The sequence below is a fragment of the Doryrhamphus excisus genome, chromosome 17, assembly GCF_030265055.1.
Source record: "Doryrhamphus excisus isolate RoL2022-K1 chromosome 17, RoL_Dexc_1.0, whole genome shotgun sequence".
NCBI lineage: Eukaryota > Metazoa > Chordata > Actinopteri > Syngnathiformes > Syngnathidae > Doryrhamphus > Doryrhamphus excisus.
Genome location: NC_080482.1, coordinates 554466 through 571165, shown reverse-complemented (window position 1 = coordinate 571165; position 16700 = coordinate 554466). Strand labels below are relative to the sequence as shown.

Below are 16700 nucleotides of genomic sequence, written 5' to 3'. Positions count from 1 at the left end.
CTCGGAACTGCACTACGTGGTGGGGGTTTATAGAAGATTTTAGTGCAGCTAAAGTGGCGGCCGGGCAATTTCAAAATACACCGATGTATACAACTGTTGGCAGAATACGGTTCCCTCTTGATAGAACCCCAACCCTAGAATTGTATTATGGGCACCAGGACAACAATAACAATGATTTCTGTGTGTGTGTTTGATGAATGAAAAAGTGACAAATCTGAATAATCATGAATAATCATGATGAAATAATGACAACAATAATATTTGAAAAATGTGCTTGTGAGTGATGGAAATGAAATTGGTACTAACTAACCACGACACGCTGAATGATGTTCCCCAACGACGTGAACATCATAGTGCAGTAGTTTACATGCAGAACATACCGCAGATGCAGCAGGACACATTCTGTAGCTTGGAGGCTTCTACACGCAGGTTCCTTGCTCCTACCAGTGGTCTTCCCAAGTGGTCAAAAAGCATCACGAGAGCGCCTTCATTTGATCACTGTTAGTACTGCAGTAGTGAGTATACTGTATACTGTATATCATTGTATACCAAAGAAACATGTCCATTGGCTTAGTATGAGCAATGTGTACTGGTATTATGGTATTATTTCTAAGAGTGTATGGAAGTGTTTAACTTCAATATAATAATTTGGTTTTCATATTTTTCATTATCACTGTGAAAAGGAAACCAAACTAAATATATATATATAAATATAATATATAAATAAAATATAAAATAATATATACTATACATTCTGTGGGTGTTTTCAATTGTTCATTTGCAGTCAATATTCAGAATTTTGTAATGCAAATGTATAAATACTACTTTCAAAACTATGAAAAATGTAATATCATGAGCAGAGAGACTCCCGGTCCACGTTTGTAATTTCCCACATGTCGTTATTAGAAGTGGCAAAGATGTCGTCATCTGACACGGGACCAGGTGCCCTGAGAAAGGACGGGTGGGACGGGTGGGATTACCCAGATGACAGCACATTATAGATGTCTCCATGTTAGGCTTCATCGTCTACAGAAGGACATGGGAACAAAGGATGCGCACACACGGATGGACATTTTCCCCTCGGAAAACTTCCAAGCAGGATTTCATTGAAAACAAGAAATGTGATATCAGCATTTAGCAGCCCGTCCAAGTATGCGTTTGCGTTTCATGTACGTTTCGGGCGGAGAGTCCGGGCGTACCAGGAAGTGTCATTTCTTCTTTTCAAACTGAAAGTTACTCTGACGTAAAAGATGTGGGTTGAAGTGATGGCTGGCCCTTTTAGTGTGATGCATTTTAGCCAAATGATATGCATAATGGATTATTCCTACTAAATTATGAAGCGTAACACCTGCCGCACTATGATGTTGGCGGTCTTGTTCCATACTGCAGGAACCGGAGCGATGCTTGCTGAGAGGTCGACGTACGGTGATAGTCTGGCACCGGCTCGTTGCTTCAGAAAATTCCCAGGAAATGAAATCATTCCAACAAAGAAAGTTGTGATATTCACACAAAAACTCGGATCAGCTGAGTCCTTTAACCCTTGCATCCCTGGCTCTGTCTACTAACACTCCACACAGGATGATAGCGTAACATCTTGTATGTTTGTGTGTCCACAGAACGTATGGTCTTCCTGTCCGCTATCATTCAGCCGCATTGACCAGACGCAAGCATCGCACTTAGCTAAGATTATCACGACATCCTAATAATAACGTGGGCTGCTGCTGTAGGCGTCACACACAACAAGCTAAAAGTCAACTCTCTAGCCCGCCGTCATGTCCTCCACGCAGCGGGGACACATTTACTGCGACACGCGATCATGACTTGTATTGCTGTCTTACTGTCGACTGTTGTCTCGTATCACGTCGACTGTATTTGTTAATTTGTTCTTGGCTCAAGCGGCAGAGCAGGTTTTCCGCAAACCGGAAGGTTGGCGGTTCGATCCCCTCTCCTTGTGTCCCTCGGCAAGACACTCCACCCACCTTTCTTCCAGCCCAAGTGCATGAATGTTTGGTGGTTATTTTAATTTTAATTTTAATTTTAATTTTAATTTTAATTTTAATTTTAATTTTAATTTTAATTTTAATTTTAATTTTAATTTTAATTTTAATTTTAATTTTAATTTTAATTTTAATTTTAATTTTAATTTTTTTAACATTTGACATTGGCTGACATTGGCCTCACCACTCCAGAGGGTGGCACGTGCGTTAGCATGAAGCATCCCATCAAAGAGGAGGACCAGCAGGACCCGTGAAGAAAGTGACAACCCAGGTCTTGATAATCCCTGCCTTTGTAGGTCTGCTGGCCCGTACGGTTGTACGGGTGTCCAAGTCCGGCAAAGCAGTGCTGAGAGACGGGCATGCGGGAGGACAGCCAAGCACTTGTGTTTGCCACAAAGATCTTTCTTGTCTTACAACTGGCGCTGTCCTGCCCGACATGGCTTTGGTTACAGAAGCAGCTCTCCAAGCCCGAGAGCCTTCATCTTCCTCGGACGACGGACGGTGCTTTCCAAACCTGATCCGCCAAGAGGCTTCCTCTTTCAAAGGAGCGTGGGTGTACACGGCTCACGGATTCCTGTGTCCGCTGGAAGATTGCGAGGCACCTGGACGAGAAGAAAGGATGAGGAGAGGAGAAAAAAAGGAAAACGAGCCAAACCGTTTGGGTTTGATTCCAACCAAAAGGTGTCAAATATCCGTGTGAAAATGGTAGAATTATTATTATTATTATTAGCATGATTATATTCTAGCACTAACGAGCACCAGGACTACAAAAGGCGCTAGGAGGTTGAACAACACCTTCTGTCTGACCCTGCCGATTGCCTTTGAGCAAGACAATGAAAGCCCCCCCCCCCCCCCCCCCCCCCCCCCCCCATACATACACCGTTCCATTTCATTTACAGAGCAAAAAAGGACAAAAATCAACTTCTTTGACTTAAAGGCTTGGGAAGCAAAACAAAGGGCTTTAGTTGATTGACACATCCACAGAGTCGCCTGTCAATCATGCGCCCAATCCATTTCCTCAAGCCAAAGTGTTTTCTCTGTGTTGAATATGTTTTGGAACACGGTGGCCATTGATTGACACGGGCGCGGGCGCTAGTAAAACATCGGGGCGGCGTGAAGCAAACAACGCTCCTTCGGTCTGTCAGCCAGCCTCAGATGTTCGCCCGAGGGGTGATCCGGGTTTAATAGTTTTGGACGTCCACTCACGGTTTCACTTCCTGTCCGCGCTTTCTTTGTCACAACCGTGGCTACTCATACGCTGACCTTACATTTGGCTTTCATCGATCTTTCAGTTCCTCGCTTCTGCCTTCTCCACTCTGTTCCGACAGACACTGATCTTGGATCAGTGCTTCGTTAGTCCTTCGCATCGACGGCGGCGACATCTGTTCTTTTCTGACATTTCAGATAGAAAGAAACAGGATGTCTGATTTTAAAACCACCTCAAACAACGCTAATTATGCTATTATAGCCTGTCAGTAAGCGTTACATACACCTTAAATGTAAACACTATACAACAATGATAGCGACATATTTCAACTTGTCTAGGATATTGACCCCCCCCCCCCCCAAATAGTTGGAAGGCATAGTTGCAGCACAGCGTGAGTGGCCGCCTTCTGTTACCAAATGAAAACAATCAAGAGAAAACACTGCATGTATAAAATGTCCTGACACCCGTGTATTTCCAAAATGTCATATGGATTGATTCAACACTGGCAATACAATTTTAATCAGCGGCGTAGAAGCAGGTGTTAAAGCGGGCGCCAGCCCCCCAGGCCAGAAGAAATTGGACAAGGCACCAGGAAATTGTGTCTCCCCCAGAAACAAGTGTTTTCTGATTGTTTACCCCATGTCTTTAAATTGCATTTCTTCCTTTTTAATTTAAGCACCTCAGCTCTGGGATTGGGGGTGGGGGGGGGGGGGGGGGGGGGGGGTAAGCTTTTCAGCAATATTTCCTTTTCCTCTCCTTCCATCCACCTTAGCATGAACCACATCTGATGTGATCCCCGTCAAATGTAAATGTCACGACCTGACACGGTCAGCCTACAGGGGACTCTGACTTGGCGCCACAGAAAGGAAAGCAGGAAGTGGTAGGAAGTCTCTGTGTGTGTTGTGTTGCTCCAGACCCGCCATTACTAAAGCTCTTTTAAAAACATGATAGAGAGAAAACATTGATTGAACAGCTTCCTCGATGAAGTCAGTTGGTCACACAGGGCCTTTTCTTTACGAGTTGCTGATTATACTGTGCAAATAATTAAGTACTGTGCTGTTTTAGTATAAATAGATACATGTTCTGTATTTGTAAAATGACAACGTCCACAAGAGGGCGCGCTTCCGCCATTCATACAGTATGTAATGTGAGACTTTCGCCACTAGATGGCAGCACATGATCAGTTATGAAGAGCATCTAATCAGCAGTTATTGACTCTTGTATCTTGTACTTTTTTAAATTTTCATAATATGACTTAATTTCCCTGATATTTACAATTTTTGATCCAACCTAATCGTCCATAAATCACAAATTTATTTTATTTTGTTTGTTTCTCATCATATTGTATTATTAAAATAAATAATAATAATAAATATTTCCACTTTATGCGACTGTATACTATTTTTCTTCATAATTCTGCAAGTTTGGTCTCGTAAAATTATGACTTTCTTCTGACTTTATTCTCCTAAAATTACAGCATTAATTCTGCTGGGTTTTTTTTGTTTTTTTTTTGTTTTTTTTTACATTTTCCAACGACTTCACATTCTTGAAAATGTTCTTCTTGTATGAATGACTTAATCCGCGCTGGCTTTGTTCTCTTAACATTCTAACTAAACTCGGACTGCAGCTTTTGTTGTTGTTTTTTTAGTTTTCATGTTAAATTCTATTTTCTGAATGTGCCAGTAAAAATACCTGTGTGCTACAAATGGTTCCTGTGCCGTACTTTGGCCACCAACATGGATATAGGATCAATACCACCCACCTCTAAATAGTGTAGTATCATAGTGAAGTATCAAATATGCCAGGAGCGAATAAAAAGTGAGGTGTGAGCTGAAAAGGGCCCCCCACCTGCCAGTTGAACAACCCTGAAGTAGGCACATACCAGAGGGTCCTGCAGGGTGCAGGATGAGGGGCCTTCTGGTTCAGGGTGTTTTAAAACTTCAGTACTGAAGGTCAAATCAGAAGGAATGGAAAAGCTTATTAATACTTAGGGTGAATGTCAATGGTTTTCCATTAAGTTTGCGGCGATCAATATTTAATATGGATAAATACAACATACATGCAACAATGAATGTGTTTTATTTGCCATTTACACGCGTGTAACTGTGCCAAATAAGTCACTCTGCTTCAAGCCTTGAGGACGCTTGTACGCATGCGCCCCAAGAAGCCAGCGGGATCGTGGCGCCGTTAGCATCTTGAGCTAACGGACCGCTTGGAGGAAGCGCACGGCGGAGGAAGGCGCCCTGCGTCAAGATAAACGGCTACTTGAAATCACCCCGTAAATAACCCCGGCTAATCCCGTAGCTAACCATTATCCCTCCATGGTGTCCAAGAAAGGCAGGTAGCGTTAATAACCCCGCACTGCCATCGTAATTAGCCACTGTGCAACATACAGATCGGGGTGCAACTGCGTCCCCCCCCGGAGAACCCCCCTTTTGTAGTGATTTTTAAGTCAAGTGGAGCAGTATTTGTTATCGGGATGAAGTTACCGACTCACAGACGATGTGCGATGGAGGGAGATGGGAAGAAAATGGACCAAGCGCCTCCGTTCAGAAACCCATTTGTACACGTTTTGAAATTCACCCCCATGGAAAAGGCGAAGGTAAACATTTGGCTTAAGTTCATGTCCTGCTTTGGCTGTTCCTTTTAAATAGTCCGGCGATGCTGTCGGCGTCATTAAAAGCGGTATGTCATTCTCGGTGCGTGGATCCTAATCAGCTGTGTGCGTGTTAGCCAGTGTGCTAACTTTAGCTAAATACATGTTGCATTCTTTACCCTGCCTCTTCTTGGCCGGACGCCTCCATGTTTAGATGTTTAGATGATTAGATGAACACGGCACACCAGACCTGTGCCTGCTCGGTGCCACGCAGAGGTGGCTAAATAAAAGCTACATTAGCCTCTTCACGCAACCGTCACGCATGAAATGACGTTACACTTTAAAATAGCTTGACCGTCCCTCCACGGTGGGCCTAGCTTGTTGCTCCGGTTCAGGTATTATCATTGAAAACACGGTTGGGTGTCTCGGTCACGCATGCGTGTCATGTTCGCTCACACAATGTGCTTTCCTGGCCCACGGTGCTATTTGGGTGCACCCCATCCAACACGTGTATAGTCGGGATGACTGACAGCTGTCTGCTTCTCCACCTAGCCTAGCGGTCTGCATGTCAGACACTTGCTGCTTTCACAAATCACCTGGAAAAGACCAGCATGACTCTTCCTGTTACTGATACTGTTCACTTCCACTTTTTAAAGTTAAAAGCTATTTTTCAGCCACAAGTTGTATTTGATTTCTATTGCTTAAGAAAGAACTTTAGCTAGCCACTCGTACAATGTCAACATTTGTATCGCTTATGACTGTCAGTACTATAATACAGATGCAAAAATAGCCTGATATTTCCATACATAGGGAATGTTTGTCTGAGCAGACATCCCAGTCCCGAGTCATTGGTCAGCCCAACTATGTGTTGGTTATGAATTGCTGTAATGTCATTCAACGATGTGAGGTTCCAGTTTTGAAGTGCTTTTTGGCCTTATGTTTGAAACCATTCAATAGACACCACCATAACGGCCAGCATAAGTTACCAGTAGGTTTAGAACAACAGACTATAGGCGGAAATGTCTATATTTTCACTATTACAAATTCTACTGCATAGAAATTGGGGTAGATTTTTTGGCCTGAGTAAACTAACCGGTGTACATGGCTGTCACTCTCTGTTGGTATTCACGTAAGCGTCAGGTAAACTACAGAATCACTGCAGGGACACGAGACGGCCGCTGCTTTAGACATAGCATGCTACCTAGCTAACTAGTCGGCCTTATTGATTGTTAACTCGGGAAAATGTTTCAAATGGCGTGGGGAAGAAGGACGGAAGCCAAAAATGTACCACTTCCACACAGACTGGGAGGAGTTTATCAGCAATAATTGAATTACCAACCAGTATAATGGGTTATTGTGACAAGCCTATATATAACTAACATAAAAAGTAGCTGACACTGTTTGGTCTACAAACAAAAACTTGAAACCGATAAATTGTTTTGACTTTGGCAATGCTGTCAGATTAGAAGTGTCTTATCTGTTCCTATCAGTAAGATAGAGTTCCCCCAGTGCTGGGTGCTATCAAGACAAATATTGACAGAAGATAAGCATTGCGGTGCAGTCCTTTCCAAGCTATAAGATGCTACTTTTTTCCACACGCTTTGAACACTACCAATTCTGTATGCATATGATGTACAGTTCTATGGTCCATGTAATGGCAGCTAGGCATAATGTTTGATGTCCACAACGAAGCGTTTCAGCCCGGTATTACTCACCGCCAGAAGGGACTGGCTCTTTTCAGCTCCAGCTCATGACCTTTCACCATGCCGTGGGAGCTTCCCAGGTGTTGACGCTTCAAATGCATCATGACGGTTTTCACTCAGCTTCGTCTTTTTCAGACTTTAACAAAAACGCTGACACACAGCCGACAGACAGGTCCTCCTCTTTGCCTGTGTTTCCGACTTTCCGGGACCATTTTGTTGGCCCTGAAGTGGATTTCAGCAGTCAGACTACTAATGGATCAAATGAATTGAATTGGATGTGTTTCAATAACCCACATATTTCCTCTCCTCGTTTACAGATAGCAGTAATGACAGTCACACTATTCCCCATCCGTCTACTCCTGGCCGCATTCATGATGCTGCTGGCTTGGCCTTTTGCCTTCCTGGCCTCAGTGGGACGCTCCGAAACAACCGTGGAACCCCAGTGCCTCTGGAGGAGGTGCGTGCCCTGCTGAGTGTGCATGTGTGAAGTTAAAGTTCTATTTATGTTCTGTTAAGAGCGGGTTACAGCACGTCATTATTGGCACTGTAAGAACTTTCATCATTGACAAATCGGATATAAATACTACATGAGTTACGCACGCACTCCATTTTAATTTGAATTATATTTAGTCTGACTCTTCACTTATGATCTGCAAAATGCTTTCTTTTGACATTTTAATGTTGGCCAATTGCATAACTCTTTCACATATCATATAAATGAGGCACTCACATCTAATCCTCATTTTCAGATTGGTCGACATCATTCTGAAGATCATCATGCGGGTCATGTGGTTTGCGGGTGGTTTCCATTGGATGACTGTAAAAGGGAGAAGGGCATTGCCTGCCGAAGCACCCATTATCACCCTGGCACCCCACTCTTCTTATTTTGATGCCATCCCAGTCACCATGACAATGGCCTCCATTGTCATGAAAGCTGAGAGCAAGGATATACCCCTGTGGGGCAGTGAGTAACGATTCCACAAAAATATGCTTTTTTTTTTTTTTTTAAATATAAACATTACATACATCATCTTTGTACAGACACGCCAATACAGTGTAAAAGATCATGCAAAGTGAGACATATACCAGAAAGAAGCCATAGACGTTTGAGCATATGTCAGCATAGGACACCTGGCAATGTGTGGACATCGTGTAGAACACTCAATTCCTAAGCCTTCATTCGCGTTAGAATGTAGATGTCTGTTTAACGTTGCCATGAGATTTGTGGGAAGCACCAGGCACCATTGCAGAGATCAACACGTTGAATCCAGAATAGGCATTAAGACCTGATCAGCCTCAGTGACGTATGGAGTGTCTCTCCGGCTTGTAGTTCGAGTTCTAATCCCTTTCCATCAGCTCACTGTTGGGTTCATTGTTGGCTACTTCCGCGTTTCCACACTTGTCCTATGCTACCCGACGTATGGCTATTATAAAACTGTTCCCCTTATGTGGGTCAACTATGTTTGGACCTCAAAGCGGGATATGAATTATTATTACACACCGTGCAAATTCTAATTGTTCTTCTACGCCGATTCATTGTGGTCGCCCTCAAAATGTTCCTTGATGTGTTTTCTTGTTCAAAGTGTGCAAATGATATTAACACAGAGACAGGTGGCAGATTTGAATATAGATTCAGTCTTATTCACCAACCACATCAATCAGCACTTTCTGAAGACCGTTTACTTCAATCTTAAGAACACTTAAGAACTGCATTTTAACACATCTCATCGCTTTTTTCGGTCAGTGGGATTTGGAGTGGAAGCCTGCCTTTTGTAATTGTGGTCTGTCTTTTTTTTTTAGCTTTGATAAAGTACATCAGGCCAGTATTTGTATCACGATCAGACCAGAATTCAAGAAAAAAGACTGTGGAAGAGATCAAGCGGAGAGCCCACTCTGGAGGTGAATGGCCTCAGGTAAATTGATCACATGATCAAAAACACTTTGGAGTTTGAATGATGATGGAAAGTAGTTTAAAGTGAACATTCGTACGGTAAAATCCTGCAATGGAGAATCAACATTCCCATCTCCATAAACCGTAGCCCCTAGAACTATAGCTGTAAGTAGTAGTGTATTCCACCCTTGCTGATATATATAATGATATAATCATCGTAGTCGTTGCATATGTAACAATTTACACACCCTGTCTTGGTGTCCATTCTTTGATTCAGATCATGATTTTTCCGGAGGGAACATGCACTAATAGATCCTGCCTAATCACTTTCAAGCCAGGTAAACTCTTCCTTATTTGGTCATTGTTTGTCTTCTTTACCTTTGTTTTGTTTCCTCTCTCCACTTTCAAAACGTTGTGGTTGTAGATATGTCCATGTAAGCATAATTGGGCACTAAAAGTCAATCGTGGTGTGGATGGCCGTCTCAATTGGTTGTTGAGTTATCACTCTTGGGGCTAACACCAAATCGTGTTGTCTGTTGTCTCTTAGGGGCATTCATCCCAGCTGTGCCAGTACAGCCTGTTGTCATGCGGTACCCCAACAAATTGGTACGATTCTTTACATCTCAGTATCAGTATGTTGCAATTAAGAATAGGAAAAAGGAAAAATGTTGAAAATCTGCTTGAAATGGCCGATGATGTGTTTCTATTTTGTCTTGTACAGGATACAATCACATGGACTTGGCAAGGACCTGGAGCGTAAGTATTTTTTCTTCATGTACAGTAACATTACTGCAAATGTGCATATAAGTAACAAAGTATGAATCGTTTTTTGTTGTGATGAGGTTGGGGTGATTTAAAACGTGACAAGATTTCTCATTTGGAGAAAAGCTGTATTGCATCTGCCGTGCCTCAGGGTGTTCAAAGTGTGGTTGCCATGGAACCACGAACCATGAAATAGTGAGCTTTATTATTGTAAAGGATTATAACAGTGGGTTGTTGACAATAGCTATGAGTGACACCACTTTTATGAACAGTAGAATATTGTTGAACATTGTCAAACATTATGTCATTATAGTCGGAGGCTTTTTGCCCCACCATCTCTCAAGCTAATGTCGTGTATTCATTCTTTTTTTTTACATTTTTGTTCTCCAGGTTTGAGATCTTGTGGCTGACACTCTGCCAGCTACACAATGAGTTTGAAATTGAGGTAAGTGTGCAAATATTGTGCCAATACCGTTTGCATATAGACTACCCCACAAGTGAGTACACCCCTCACATTTGAGATATTTTCAGATATTTTATTCTATTGTCAAAGACAGCTGGGATAGGCTCCAGCATGCCCGCGGCCCTTGTGAGGATAAGTAGTATAGAAAATGGATGTTAATGGATGACTGTTATTCCATGAAAGTATACACTTAAAATAAATGGTGTACTCACTTTATGAGGTACTGTATGCACTTCACACATTGCTGTCATTTTTCTTCTGTCCTCGTTTGTAATCCATCAAGTGAGTAAATTCAATATCCACTCTTCTGTATATACAGGCCTAGTTTTGGATATGTCCTTTGGATTTATCCCAGTCCTTTATTAAGCAATCTCTTTCTGCAGTTCCTTCCAATTTATACACCCTCTGAAGAGGAGAAAAGAAACCCTGCCCTCTTTGCCATCAATGTGAGGCGTGTCATGGCCAGGTAAGTTTTATTCATCGTCTATCATTTTATTGATATTAATAAGGGTAAGGAAGGTTCATTCATCAAAGGAAGCCTGCGTCCAACATGTACTGTGAAGTATGGTGTGATCCCTCTCCACTGCATATTTAATAATAATCCCAAACACTCCCAATATGATAAAGTGCCTGATGGAGTGGCCGGGTATGTCTGACTCTGAACTCGAACCCAACTGTGTCTTAACATGCACCAGCTCTGATGGATTAAGACAAGCTAGACAAAAGGCGTGCTCACGCTAAATATCAACACTGGTCATCTGGATATGTTCACTGTGAGGCGTACTCACTTGTGTGGCCGTCTATATTTCCACAATAATGGCGATCTGCTGTTGTCTTGACTTTGCCCAGAGCCTTAGGAGTGCCCATCACGGACTATTCGTTTGAGGACTGCCAGCTTGCCATGGCTGAAGGCCAGTTGAGACTCCCAGTTGACACCTGCCTGTTGGAGTTTGCTAAACTTGTCAGGAGACTGGGGTAAGTTATTCCAGTTATGAAGTTATTCCATGGACGTACAAACACACTGTGTCCATGGCCCTGGAAAAGCAGTGAGCCATTACATTGGAAGCAATACTGGAATGAATCCACTTTACAAAGATATAAAAGGTTGTAGGAAGTCACATAGAAACTGACCCATGGTCATTCTCTTCTGAATGGTGTCCATTATTGATTGAGCTGTACATACCATCACAGGCTTAAACCCAAAAACACTGAGAAGGTGTTGCAAGAGTATGGGAACCGTTCCAGGAAGCTGGAGGGACGGAAGCTGTGCTTGGATGACTTTGCTGAGTTCTTGGACGTGCCCGTCTCCGACATGCTACAAGACACGTTTGCCCTTTTTGACCAGGTCAGCATTTACTGTCTTGGGCTCTTCATCCTATAAAGTCCATTTGTGGCACTTAGCGTATGAATACAGGGATGGACACGGCCATCGCTAGCATGTTCATCTTCTATACCAACCTCACTTTTCCATTCCAGCACGAAGAAAACCGCATGGATGTCAGAGAATATGTGATAGCCTTATCTGTTGTATGCAGACCTGCCAACACTCTGGAAACAATGAAACTGGCCTTCAAGGTAAGTCCTGTTTTCACATTTAAAGGGTCTGTATACACCGTGAACAGCGTGTGTGTGTGTGTGTGTGTGTGTGTGTGTGTGTGTGTTAACGGTAAATGAGCAAAACTAACATTTGTAGTTCCCAGTGCCAGCCATGACAAACTAGTTCTGGCAGTTCAGCCCCATTTCCATGTGTGATGTCATTGAGTAATACATAATACACAAACATAGCGGTGTACGCCTTACAGTCATTATAGCGAAGGTTTGAGCGATGTGTCAATTGTTTGGGGAGACTCCTATAAAGCAGCTAAACACCATAAGCCGCACAGAAAACTGTCTAGATATTCTGCACCTATTCCAGCTCTATTTCCAAGCTCTCAGCTTGTCCCTGGGCATGCCCATATAAGAAGAAAAAAACTCTCTGAAACCTAGTGATCAGAGCCATCCCAAATTTCTTTCAGGGCTGACTTTCAATTGCACAAACCTAATTATCTGAAACTTTGGCATTGTTCAACACGAGAATCCAACATTTGTAGGTCAGAAAAGTGGAAAAGCATAACAGCTCCCCGTTGAAACTGAACTCCTGTTGCGTGAAGTAGCCTGAATCAGTGGAATGAAGCAGTGGAGTGGTGTGTATATACACTGATTTTATTTTTCAGATGTTTGAGGCAGAGGAGGACGGTGCTATCACAGAGACGGAATTGGCAGTTATTCTGCAGACGGCTTTGGGAGTGAGTGACCTCGGTGTAACCCAACTCTTTGCCGCCATTGACAGTGAAGACACAGGGAAGGTCACATATGGTAAGAACTGTAACAGTCCTGCAAAAATACAGTACCTGAATAACAATTGAATACTTAACACTCTACAGCCACTGAAAGAAATGACATTTTGTGCTCTGCTCCTTTGCTTTTGGCGCCCTCTCCTGGTGTCTGCAGAGAATTTCAGGAGGTTTGTGGAGGAGCACATTGACTTTGCAGAGGAGTACCTATACACAGAAAATCCTGGCCTCCACACTGGTACCTGTCAACATCACGCCAAGCCAAGACTGTCCTCCCACGGTGTGCACGCCACCGCCGACACCAAAATAACGAATGGTATATGCCCTGACTTCAGTCCCAAGGACCGTGACAGCACAGCAGATGGACGGCTAAAGAAACACAACTGAAAGAGTGAAGTGTGGAGGACGGGCGGGTAAACATCTCTCCGGGTGAGAGGTTGTTGTGTGACGCATACTTGGTAGTAGTTGCATTTTTGGACTGTATGGGACTACATCTCAGTAACTACAATTCAGAAGTTTACCATTTTCCTAGTCTTATGTTGACATGTTACTTTGATGGGGCTGTGCATGATGGCGGCTTCGGAGGCTTCTTTGACATGACTTTCTTTTCTTTTCTGTAGCAAGGGTTGTCACAAGGCCAACGTTGGCTGCTTCGGACACGATGCGTAAATACTTGAAGGGCACTTATTCTAGTCACAGGGCAATTGTTGTCCCATGTTTTTCTTGTGGCAATTTAGGTAGGCCGTGCATGTTTCTAGCAGGTTGAAATCACGCCTTGACAATGAAAGGAACAAAAGCAGGGGACGTTAGTTTTTTCTTACCTCTTTGCTGTTTTGTCTTTTCTTTCTGTTTTTGAAGTAGCCGCCTTTCGAATAGCGAGTGCAGTGTGTTCGGGCAGTATGGAGGCATAGCTGTATTTACCCAACGACAGACACCTGAGTTGACCAGTGACGACTGTTGGATCACTTCAAGCAATTTACTGCATCGAGCCACGTTTGAGGTGAACTCAGGTCACTCCGTTTTTTGCTATGAGCTTGTTCTATACATACGTATATTTATACAATATTTTTCATTTAGCTCAGGGTTCAGCAAAACAAATATGACAAGTATGATGTCATCATTTTTGACTGGTTGTGTGCATGTCTTTTTTTGGTTACGGTAAGACATTCTTTCACTCATTCAAGTGTCTTTTTATGCTGTGATGACACAACGTGGACCAAAAACGTGTTTGGTGACGAGATGTCGCCCCCTCTACCTGCAGCGTTCCTTTCAGTCAGCGGTGTCATGGCTTTAAAGGGAAGTGTAGGTGTGGCATTTGAAAGCACATTTGTTTTGCTGGCTGAGACGCGTTTTATAAAGGACATGTCATACCTAGTTCTCTTTCTGCCTTACATCGCCGTACTTTTCAATCATTCCAATTCAGTCCACAGCATATAAAGATGAAGCTAAGTCCTATTTTTGTATGAACCTCGGTCCACCACATGCAACCCTGGACCAGTCAGAAGTAAATATTTATTTCACTGCCCAAAAATGAAAGCTCATTTTATTTTCTCATTTGTTTGTATGTCGATTGAAATTGTAAAAGGGAAACTCGCACCAATCTGAACAGATGAACCTTGGATGGGTTGTTTCCTCCAGAAATGTACGTTGGGCTTTTTTTAGTCTCTTCCACTGTTTGATTTAATGTCGTGTTTGCATGTATTCCTCTTCTGGCTTTCACTTTTTTAAGCCTCCTCTAATCAAATACTTCTCAAGAGTTCTAATATGTATTTTGAATATTCCAAATGCAGGACATTTTGTGAATTTTTGATATACATATATGACTTTTTTATTATTTTCACTGCCGTTACAAATATCTGCGATCTCTACAGATTGTATTGCTGGTGGGGAAAACTGAGCCACATTCCCTTTTCATTTCTTTTCTTTCTTGATATGATCCTGGCATTAAGTGCTGTATTTCTCCACCACGGGGTTCAATTATTGCTATGCCTGCTTGGAAACGAAATGCAGACTTTGTAGGGAAACCGATAGCCTTGAATCGATATCATTTTTGTGCTTAAGCGAATGTATCGACAATCTTGTCACAATCACGAGCTACTCAAGCAAAATGACATTTTCTTTTCTGTTTCTTGACCAGGTTTCGTGTATTTAATTTAGGGCAGACATGCTGAGCTAAGCAAACATGAGTGTGACAGGCCTCGAGATGACATCGGCATCGCATGACAGGCCGCATCACATTTATGATGTATATCTACGTAGATATACGTCATACTGAATCACAATGCTATGCTGCCTCAAATGTGTCATTGTCCTTGCACTTTAGTTTTCTTTCTTTTATAAAGAGAGGTCGCGTAATGAAGCATGTTAATGTAGTTTTCCTCTTGATTAGGAATACTTGGATATGCTACAGTCGTAGGATTAGGATTCGGCAGTCACAATAGGCTGGATGGAGTTTTACTGCTTTGTCATGGATTGTTGAAGACTCACAGCATGAAAACCAATGGCTCGGCAAGCTCGCCATATAAATGAGTAGAAAGGGCTTGCACCGCAGAGTGGAAATGTATTACATGTACACGCCTTTTTCATTGGACCGTTCCCATGTTAATGTAAAGAATCCCATTCAGGTTGTGGCAAGCTTTGGAATCGTCCGGTATTAAATCCTCCCTCTGCTTGTGTGGGATTCCATACTTGGAAAGCTTGGCTGATCAAGTTCAAGATGTAGCTTATGTCTGTATTTACACCTGCAAATGTCCTTACTGGGGGGGGGGTGTATTTATGCTGCCTGCTTAACACTGTTTGTCCAGCATTGAGCCTAAGAAGAAAGATGTTGTGTACTCTTCCCAGAGCGATTGTCTTTCTGATGGCTCACTGCGTGTCGTCTGTTTCCTTTGTAGCTTGACTTCCAACTCTTTGTCAATACGCAACATGTTTATTTTAGCAGTGCATTTGGAGGAGTCATTATGACGAGATACTTTCACTTTGTCTCTTAAGGACTGCCATGATGTAACTTGCTCATGTGACTCTTGGATTTCATTAAAAACAAAAGCTAATGGCGGGTTTCATTGTGTGTGTGTGGGGGGGGGGTGCTGGTGTGGCTGGTGTGTTTGATGGGAGCAATGGTAATATTCATCTTCATGTGAGTTTGTGCGTACATTATGTTGTACACAGAATGTCTAAACATGGCTTACAGAGATTGCTTGGCTTTGTGTGGGTGTGCAGGTCTTGAGGGCAAAAGGCTGTGAGCAACGCCCAATCAGGATTGGAGGAACTCCTGAATATTACGATATACTGAATATCAAAAAACTGAAGGACAGTTGTCCCTTGACACTTCCAAATTCACATGCTTTAAAAAATATTTCACTCAATTGTTCCAAATAATCATTCCGAAATAATGAACTTTAATTGTGAATGAATGTGGGTGGGAATGGTTGTCCCTATGGTTGTCTGAATCCGGGGGCTGCATCCTACAAGTGCGCATTTGTAGGCTGCAGGACGTCATCTTGCTGCGCTAAGGCTGTCATGACGTCATCTTGCTGCGCTAAGGCTGTCATGACGTCATTCTCCCATTGAGAAGAAGTCTGCATTCCAACCAACCATCATATCCCAACATCCTAGCCTAAAAAAAATCAACTATTGATGAAGTATTGATGTGTTTGTAAATCTTATACATTAATGTGGGTAAGTAGAGTTCGATGTAGGCAGCTTTTAAAATTAAAATCACAACGTGGAAAGATTTGACTTTGATCTT

At 42.6% G+C, this 16700-nt stretch overlaps 1 protein-coding gene across 1 annotated transcript; it reads left to right on the top strand.

Annotated features, from left to right (window-relative positions):
* The first annotated feature begins 5356 nt into the window (after nt 1–5356).
* Nucleotides 5357–15995, top strand: LOC131105303 (lysophosphatidylcholine acyltransferase 1). Its single transcript, XM_058053289.1, has 14 exons — nt 5357–5806; nt 7821–7960; nt 8253–8467; nt 9304–9416; nt 9672–9732; nt 9942–10000; nt 10116–10150; nt 10547–10601; nt 11003–11085; nt 11469–11594; nt 11811–11964; nt 12096–12194; nt 12833–12974; nt 13110–15995. The coding sequence occupies exons 1-14, from the start codon at nt 5684–5686 to the stop codon at nt 13337–13339; spliced, it is 1635 nt and encodes a 544-aa protein (XP_057909272.1). The 5' UTR covers nt 5357–5683; the 3' UTR covers nt 13340–15995.
* Nucleotides 15996–16700: the final 705 nt, after the last annotated feature.